The sequence below is a fragment of the Gymnoscopelus microlampas genome (assembly GCF_963454915.1).
Source record: "Gymnoscopelus microlampas genome assembly, chromosome: 14".
NCBI classification, from domain to species: Eukaryota; Metazoa; Chordata; class Actinopteri; order Myctophiformes; family Myctophidae; genus Gymnoscopelus; species Gymnoscopelus microlampas.
Window position 1 is genome coordinate 37920592 of NC_139951.1, and position 10153 is coordinate 37930744.

General features: G+C 42.0%; 2 protein-coding genes across 2 annotated transcripts in view; both read left to right on the top strand.

The window, feature by feature from the left end:
- Nucleotides 1-420: 420 nt before the first annotated feature.
- Nucleotides 421-1995, top strand: slc18a3b (solute carrier family 18 member 3b; the record flags this gene model as incomplete). Its single annotated transcript, XM_084078776.1, has 1 exon — nucleotides 421-1995. One exon carries the CDS (start codon nucleotides 421-423, stop codon nucleotides 1993-1995), a length of 1575 nt encoding a protein of 524 aa, XP_083934902.1.
- Nucleotides 1996-5258: 3263 nt separating this feature from the next.
- Nucleotides 5259-10153, top strand: part of chatb (choline O-acetyltransferase b) — a gene marked incomplete at both ends in the record, with an annotated part of 26206 nt that continues 21311 nt past the window's right edge. Inside the window, one exon of the mRNA XM_084078832.1 lies at nucleotides 5259-5303. Coding sequence (XP_083934958.1) covers nucleotides 5259-5303 — 45 coding nt within the window. The remainder of the gene's footprint in view (nucleotides 5304-10153) is intronic.

Here is a 10153-nt window from a genome sequence, read left to right on the forward strand (position 1 = left end):
ATGAGCACTGGAACCACAGACCCGGGGTGTCCTGAGTGCACCGAGCCGCTCGCAAAATCGCTCAAAACAAACTTTTCAGCCCAGGATTAGCAGCCAAAAGAAAGCCACGGTCTGCTGCATGAAAGTCTACCATTTCACCACGTCACTTAATTATCTCCAGACCATGAAACAACAACAGGGAATGAACGAAGCGACGACAAGTTGAGCCTGAGAGAATCCACCGATGAAGCAGCCCCTCAAACGGAGGAAAAGTTCCACCAGCGGCTGTTCTTGCGCTCTGACGAGGTGAAGACACGGGAGGAGAACCATCACATAGAAGACAATGCATTGCAATCTGTGGTTCTGAAAGAACAGTTGTTAGACGGGACAGCACAATTGCAGTTTTGCATCCCAAACGTTTACCAAAAAAAAAAAAAGCACATGATGAATTCTGAAGGGGGATCCTCCGGGCTGGCCAAGTCAGCCGCCGTGAAACTGTCCGAGATGGGAGAAAGAACTAAACAGTTTGGCACCAAGATGAAGGATCCTCACCAGCAAAGACGCATTATCTTAGTGATCGTTTGCGTGGCTCTTCTCCTTGACAATATGCTCTACATGGTAATCGTGCCAATTATTCCAGATTATCTCGCCGATCTGGAGAGCGAGCAGGCAGAGCACGTCCACTTAGTCCTGCATTCTAATTCTTCAATCAACAGCACAAACCAAGCTAAAAGCAACAAGGACAATTTAGACGTCCAAATAGGAGTACTTTTCGCGTCAAAGGCTATCTTACAGCTTTTGGTGAATCCCCTGTCGGGAACTTTTATAGACCGAGTTGGATATGACATTCCACTTTTAATAGGACTTACCGTCATGTTCGTGTCCACCTGCATATTCGCTTTCGCGGAGAACTACGCGACGCTTTTCGTCGCCCGAAGTTTACAGGGTCTGGGGTCGGCTTTCGCCGACACCTCTGGCATCGCGATGATAGCCGACAAATACACGGAGGAGTCGGAGAGAAGCACGGCGCTGGGCATAGCACTGGCGTTCATCTCCTTCGGCAGCCTGGTGGCACCCCCCTTCGGGGGCATCCTGTACGAGTTCGCGGGCAAGCGGGTGCCGTTCATCGTGCTCGCCCTGATATGCCTGGCCGACGGCATTCTGCTGCTGACCGTGATCAAGCCGTTCTCCAACAGGACTAGAGAGAACATGCCGGTGGGAACCCCGATATACAGACTAATGGTCGACCCGTACATCGCCGTGGTGGCCGGGGCTCTGACGGTGTGCAACATCCCCCTGGCCTTTCTGGAGCCCACCATTGCCAACTACATGGAGAAAAACATGCACTCCACCAAGTGGGAGATGGGGCTCACCTGGCTCCCGGCCTTCTTCCCGCACGTCCTAGGCGTGTACATAACCGTCAAACTGGCGGCGAAGCACCCGGAGCTGCAGTGGTTCTACGGGGCCCTGGGCATGGTCATCATAGGGGCCAGCTCCTGCACGGTGCCCGCCTGCAAGACGTTCGGCCAGCTCATCGCGCCGCTGTGCGGCATCTGCTTCGGCATCGCGCTCGTCGACACCGCCCTGCTGCCGACGCTCGCCTTCCTGGTGGACGTGCGCCACGTCTCCGTGTACGGCAGCGTGTACGCCATCGCCGACATCTCCTACTCCCTGGCGTACGCCGCGGGTCCCATCGTGGCCGGCCAGATCGTGCACAACATGGGCTTCGTGCAGCTCAACCTGGGCATGGGTCTGGTCAACGTGCTTTACGCTCCGGCCCTGCTGCTGCTGCGCAACGTGTGCCAAATGAAGCCGTCCTACTCGGAGAGGGACAACCTGTTGGACGAGGCTCCACAGGGGCTGTACGACACCATCAGGATGGAGGAGAGGAGAGGTAAGAAGAAGGGCTACAGCTCCGCGGGGAACTGCCTGCCGGTCGACGAGAACGGCCGGGTCGAAGCCTTCAGAGCACAACTGTCCCTGTCGGAGGAATCGTCCGGGCCAGAGGTCACTTGACCTCTCTGACATTATTGATTAATTCCAATCCACAACACATTCCGTTTTAACCCACTAAAGACCTGAGGCCGATTCTAAATTACAAATGCGTTCCAAACCTAGTAGTTCGACCTCACACTTTCAAGATTTTTCCAAAAAAAAAGTTCAAAAATAGCAGATGTACAAGCTCGCAGCGCGGCACGAAGTGACGCGCTGTGAGCTTGTACATCTGCTATTTTTGAATAGCCAACGCACAAAATCTAAAATGACACAGATTGCTTTATTCCTGGTTTTAATGGGTTAAATAGTAGAAAAGGGTTTAGTCGTTTTCAACATGTAAGTATGTGCAATATTAAACACCCAATCGCCAAATCATGATTGTGTGGCCCCTTCCCAAAGTTTTTTTGTTTGTTTGTTTGATTGATTGTAATTTCATTGTGTTATTAGTCTATATGTAACGTTTGTCATGAACGTTGTGAGAGGTTTATCATTGTGTGTATCAGAGTATTGTAAGAAGTTATAAATAGGTAAATGTACTTACAAGATTATATTGAAAATATAAATACGGGACCAACTATGATCAACAGCACAGTTTCCACAAAAGCCTATATTTGTATAGTCTACGATTTTATTTTACTTATATTAACGGCTTGATCTTGATTTTATTTTTGTTTTATATTACCTCATTTTTTTTTAAATCTTGTAACAGATTGGCCTGGTTATTTTATTTGTGTCGTTTTGAAATGAAATGTATCATATATCAAATGAGTTTTGTACATATGTGGATATTTACATTGTAAATCATTAAAGTACTCGTGAATCTCTGCATATTGTGTGTGCGTGTATACATGTGTGCGTGCGTGGGTGCTTTTGTCAGTTCAAAGATTTTGTTGTAAAACGTAATGAAGTCACTCTATCCATGAACAATTGTTTTAATAAACCTCTGTTTTGATCCGTGTGATGATGGTGGTTTTCCTTCTCAATTACAAGTTCAATTGTACAAATTAATTACAAATACAATTACCATATGCAATGAAAAAGGGTGTGGATTTGTCTTTACCCTTTGGCGTATACAATTGTTGAAATATGTACAGGCTAAAGTGCCAGCATTGTAATAAATAGGCTATTATCAGCAGGTTTTATACATCTGAGAGTTTGTGAACACGGTAAAAAAAAAAAAAATTATAATAATCCATTGTATTAGTAACCCACTGTATTAGTAACCACGATATACACACACATATAACCTACAGATTTAGAGAATAGACAAGTACTCTATTTTGATGAGACTGCTGCGGAGAAACCACAACATGCGTGCACGCACACACGCACCACGCACGCATGCACGCAGCACACACACACACACACACACACACACACACACACACACACACACACACACACACACACACACACACACACACACACACACACACACACACACACACACACACACACACACACACACACACACACACACACACATGGATGAACATGCATAGGCCTACATGGAGGTGAGAGGGAGTTTCAGACATAATGTGGCTAAAAACATGTAGAAGATGAGTGGCAGTTTGAAGAAGACGGACAAGCCAAGCCTATAACTTTATTGAGATCTCTCGATTAAGATCTCCCAATTGAAACGTTTATTAGACAGCATATAAGTGTATTATACAGTATATAAGTGTATTATACAGTATATAAGTGTATTAGACAGTATATAAGTGTATTAGACAGTGTATATATAGGCCACAGTGTGTCTGTGCTGTCTGCCTCATTATAAACAGCTTTACTCGCGTGCGCCCTGGCCCTCCATTGTGTGCGTAAAAGGCACGAATTCAGCAGTATAGTCACTGTTTCCCAAACTGTGGGTCGTGACCAGTATGTGGGTCGCGGATCAATGTTATGGGTGGCAAGTGAATACCCATTTATTTTTTGTTTCCTACATTTTGCTTTTAATTATTACTATTTCAAAAGATTTAAAAAAAAAACCCCAAAATATCCCAATTTGAAATTCAAAAGTGTTTTTCAAAAGAATTCCATGAAAGAGAGGGGAATTAGAGGGGAAAACATACTTCTAAGAACTAGTGAAAAGAGCAGATCTACAAGCGAAAAACAAGACTCATGGATGTGTTGTGAGGTTGTAGATCTGCTATTTTGGGTCCCGGGGAGACTTTAAGGTCTTGAGCTAAAAGGTTTGGGAACCACTGGCCTAATTGCACCGACAGAGTTCTTGAGAAAATAAAGTCGTTATTTAATCTAGTCGTCTTCACTGATCGTCTGATTCATTCCAGAAAGAATGGCTCTAAACTAAACTTCCAGTCGGTTAGACAGTGTTGCCACCAGAAACACCAACCAGATTAAATCTGTCCTTTTGGTCTGTCAAAGGTGGGCAGGGAAATAAAACAAGCTGTCAAATAATATGTTCCACGAATTGGATGGCGATGGGAGGAGTTTGTTGCCTCAAGGGGCTGGGATGGAGGAGACAAACACCTTCAGCATCTCTTCTCCAAAGTGCTCGTTTAAAGCCGAGGCTTACAGTATGTTCCGGCGTGGATGATCATATGCATTCCTTTGCTCATAAGAGGAGTTACGGTCTACGGTGGGACATCGCAGCGTGGACCTGCATGGGACAAGATGTGATCTTTTTAACATCCCTTCTTTGACCTCTTGAGCTGTAAAGACAGACCGCCACTGTTCAGGTAAGCAATTAATTAAAGGAGTAGTTCACCCAAAACTTACTTACTTATTTACTATCAATTTACACACCCCATGACGCCTTGAATTCATGGAGATTTTGTTTTGTTTTTGTCGCATTCCTGAGCCAATAATTTGATGACCCGGTCGGTATAGACTCAGTAGCCGGAAACTCATCAAATTATTGGCTTACGAATGCGACAAAAACAAAAAAACTCCACGAATTCAAGGTTTCATGGGGTGTGTAATTGATAGAAAATAAGTTATCTTTTTTGGGTGAACTACTCCTTTAACATTCCTCATGCTGTTCAGCCCTCCAAATTGTGCGCGATGAGCGTGGTGCGCAACAATGCCATGATGATGCAAACCAGTCATGCATTTATTAAATGTAATTGCACGGCATGTCTATCTGTATTGTAGGCTATGACATGGATTTACCTATTCCAATAGCCTATAGTTCTATAATGATTATTGTTTGTATTCTATTTCAAAGGCTTCAACATATCTTGTTGAACAGGCTGAACTTCAATCAACTATAGAGGGTTTTCTCCACGTTACTATCCACTCAGTGCACCTGGTCCACAACAACAATGCCTATCCTGGACAGACAGCCGTCGAAGGGCCGGGACAGCGAAGTATGTGAAAGTCAAAGTTAGTGGTGGAAGTACTGTAGGCTACTTAAGTACAATGTTGAGGTATAGGCCACTTTTACTTTACTTGAGTATTTGATTTCCAATAGCCTACTTTTACTTCGGAGGCAAAACAAATGTGATGTGAGATTTAATTATTATTACAAAACATATATGAACCACTATTTAAGCTTTGGCTATTTGAAAATACCCAAGCTCACAATGCTTCGCATAATAGCTACTTTTACTTTTGGTATACATACAGTGAGTATTGTGATGCCAATTAGCCTAATACTTTTGTACTTTTACTCAAGTACATTTTTATTGCCAGACTTTTACTTGTAACAAAGTATTGCTACAGTATTGAGTAGCATAGCATATATCAAACTGCTTTGGAAGGGGAATTGCGCAATTAAACAACGTCACAGTCTGTGACACAAAAGAAAGCTGTTGAGAACTCATCCTTCTCAGGAATCTATATAAGAATCAACGTATGCATGTAAACTCAGCTTTCTTCTTAAATCATTTTAGCATACAATAACATGATTGCTTTGCTACCTTGACGGGTCATATAAAGGACATCAGACAGTTAGTCATCGTTATTATTATTAGGCTATTTTACTATGATTGCACTTGGCATCAGCTGGAGACTGGAGCTGAGCGCCTGATGCTGGCCGGCTACTTCTCACAACTGTGTGCACATCACATGTACTGACTGACCAGCAGAGATGATTGATGGGCCTATACAGCAGTGGTTCTCAAACTTTTTCATGTGAAGGACCCCCAAAATGATATGTATTTGGCCGTGGACTCCCATCTCAAATATTTTGTCTGCAGGCACCCCCAGAAGCAAAGATTTGAATAAAAAAAGTTATATATTCAAAGGTTTTCACAAAATTTCACGAATTTTCAAAAATAGCAGATCTACAAGCTCATAGTGAGGCATTCAGTGCTGCGCTACATGAGCTTGTATATCTGGTATTTTTGAATGGCCAAAGTATAAAAGGTTAAAGTGGTTAAAATTATTGTGATGCTATATTAACACATTTTGCTGGGGACCCCCTGGAACCCCCCCAAGGACCCCTGGGGGTCCCCGGACCCCACTTTGAGAACCAATATGCTATACAGTATACTGCATAAGTCAAATAATGAAATAATTTACAAACACTTTACGAGGCAATATCTTTATGCAAATTGTAATAATTTGATTAAATAAAGTTGGACAGTTGTATATCTTCATAGAGTGAATTCCATAAATCAACAACTAGATTTCATTTATTTATTACAATGTAAATACTGCCTGGGAAACTAACAATATGTGATTTGTAAATTATTGCAAAAGTCAGACGGAACAGAACAATTTGTATTTTCTTTCCTTCAACAGGAGAATATTTTCATGTACAGTAATTCATGTACAGGATTTATTCACAAACAGTTCATCTGAATTAATTATTAAAGCTAACTAATACAAGCATTGAATAAACGATTTGCGGTGAAATTACAACTTTGGTCCTTTAACTCAGTGGTCCTCAATGTGGGGTCCCCAGCTAAATTATCGATAGTTATAGGAACCGGTCAACTTCGATCCATTTATACGTAAAACTAACACTGAAGAGTTTAAAGTGTAGATCGGGGTCCCAGGGATAAACCTTTTATCAAATGGGACTGTGGCCTATATATATAATAATGCGTATCATCACTGGGGGTTCTTGAAATGAAAAGAGTTGACATTCATTGATTTAACTAGCCTATAGCCTATGAAATAAACGATAAGAAACATGGGAAACACACTTCACATCATGGATGGATTATAGAGCGGGCCAATGGGGCCAGTGCCTAGAATCTTTGACTATTAGTCCATGGGCCAGACCAGAAGTCAGGGACACGAAAGGTGGCAAAATCTCTTTGGCACCATTTTGTTTGTAGGGTCCATATAAGTACTTTGAAACATGATAGCCTTTTCAAATGAGTAGCTTTAATACTTTTTTAGGATATTCATTTTATTGCCATTATCTCCCCACATTATCTGCACAGTAGTCCTGTACCTGGCTACAGACCCGTTCGCAATTTGGTGGTAGGATAATTTCTCACTTGAACAATGGGTACCTAGACACGAGAAATCACAGAGGTGCTTGTCCACCATAGTGCCACGAATGGCGCAATGGCCAAATCAAATATGGCTGCCATCGGCTATGATGAAAATCCAACTTCTTTGTTTCTGAGTGTATATACACATGCAATACCTCCATTTTGACTAATTGTGGGGTGGGGAATTCATTTCTGATATTGTTATGACCACTTTGGGTGATGTTGACCTTGAAAGGTCCTTGGCCATTAACTTGCCCATTGTTAGGACTAAAAACAGGTGCAATAAGACTAATTCAACTAATTCTGACATTTATAATTCCTTTCTGAAATTGTTTTGACCATTAAGGAGCATCTTGTCATTGAAATATCAAAGTCAATGTAATTTTTCAATAACTCAGTTACTCAATAATTGTGTTCTTCACAATCACTTTCATTGTATTTTTTTTCAATAATGATTTGTTTTATTTATAACAAAAGACATACAGATGAGACATATAACAATTAGAAATATCCCCTTTAAATTTTATTTCAATTTGGAAATGATAAGAGTGTTATAGACCTACAAAATGAAATACAAATAAAATCATAACACAAAATCAAACTAGAAAAAGTGCTCCTCGGAGCTCAAGTCTCCGCCAGGTCAGGTAGGTTATTATGGCCTCCTGGTAGCGCTATAACAGGCCAATGTGAAAAAGAGGGCATTTCTTCCTTGGCAAAGTGGGAATCTATGCGGAAAATGTAATGGAAATCGCATGCTGCGTTCAGGATTTGAGGCATTTTGTTCAAAACGAACCAATCCTGCAAACTTTGGCAGGTGTGTGTTTATGACGAGGAGCACCCGCGGGATCGGTATCTACGACATCATGTGTGTGTGTTGTGCCTTGGGATATTTAGCTATGCACACTTCTCTGGGGCATGAGATGATCTGTTTTTTGTTTTTTAAACTTTTTTTTATCCCCGATTTTGTAACCCTTTTTTCACCCGGTGCCAATTTGCTAAGTGATCCTGGGCACTACACTCCCCCCACCAGCCTAGGGAGGCCAGGGCCGAGCTCATGCCTCCTTCAATGCATGAGAGCCAACTGACCTTCTTGTCACCTGACAGGGGGGAGTTTCCCTGGTTGGACGTAGCGCGTGGAAGGAACACGTTATTCCAACCAGTTCCCTTCCCCTCCATCAGGCGCCCCGGCTGACCAGGGGGCATGAGATGATCTGTTTACTGGGTTGTAAAAAGAAAAACTCACAAAATGTGGAGGAGAGGATAAAAAGCTAATATGCAGATTATTATATAAAGCGCAAGAACTGAACCCGATCACTCCCTGATGAAGACCATGACACTTGTGTGACGGCATAAAGTCCACCTACCACACAGATGGACTTTTGGTCAAATTGACCTTTTTTTCCTACGTTATCATTGGCCACTGTCTCCCCTCGGGGCTCCACACACGTCCTAACACCTTCTTCCCCACGCAGCGGGGATACCATAGTCTTATAAATATTATTTCAATCCCACTCACATCTCACAGGTATACTACACTTCATTTGGCTTAGAGACAGAAAACTAAATCTGATATATAACTTCAGTTACACGTATTAACTTTTCAAAAAACAAAAAATACAAACATATACCACACACTGTAGGCCTACAGTAGTAGTCACTACAACACTCACTTCTACTGTACAGTACTGTATGTCACAGGAGCAATCCATATGAATTCAACAGTTAAAGCATTATTCCTTTTCACATTGGCAAAGTAATCACCGAAAATCATTATTCAATATATCAACAGTCACACAAAAGTTCTACATCCAGTCCAGTGCTTTTCTATTCCGTACATACAACATACCATCATGTCAACAAAATGTTTCCCTCAATACAACAGTCACAACAGGACTCCTAAAATAATGCTATACTATGGTATTATGAAAACATGGCATCTCTCTACCTAACATGCTATCTAAATTACATTTTAGCCTTTGCATAATCCTGCAAGGTCGTCAAGGCTAGGGAAAGTGCTACAGGCTTTTTAGACAAGTATACGTACAACCCATACAGTAAACAGATCCCGTCATGCCCCAGAGAAGTGTACATATAGTTAATATCACAAGGTACAACACACACCTGAGGTCATAGGCGCCGATGCTGTGGGTGCTCCTTGTCATAAACACACACCTGAGGTGGTGCTCAGGGGTGCACTGGGCGCTTCGCGTGACACCACGGCGTTCCGCCAGTTTTCTGAACAAACATATGTTGCTACCAGTGGTGTAAAGTAACTAAGTACATTTACTCAAGTACTGTACTTAAATACACTTTTGAGGAATTCTTACTTTACTGGAGTATTTCCAATTTGCAGTACTTTTACTTCTACTCAGGGGCACATGTTGTACTTTTACTCTACTACATTTTTTTGCAAACTTTAGTTACCAGTTACTTTGTAGATTTTGATTATTATTACAAAACATACAGTAACCACTTAAACCCACATTTCGGCCATTTGAAATTAGCCGATCTACAAGCCGATCTACAAGCTCACAAAATTACAACTTTGGTCCTTTAACTCAGTGGTCCTCAATGTGGGGTCCCCAGCTAAATTATTGATAGTTATAGGAACCGGTCAACTTCGATCCATTTATACGTAAAACTAACACTGAAGAGTTTAAAGTGTAGATCGGGGTCCCAGGGATAAACCTTTTATCAAATGGGACTGTGGCCTATATATATAATAATGCGTATCATCACTGGGGGTTCTTGAAATGAAAAGAGTTGAC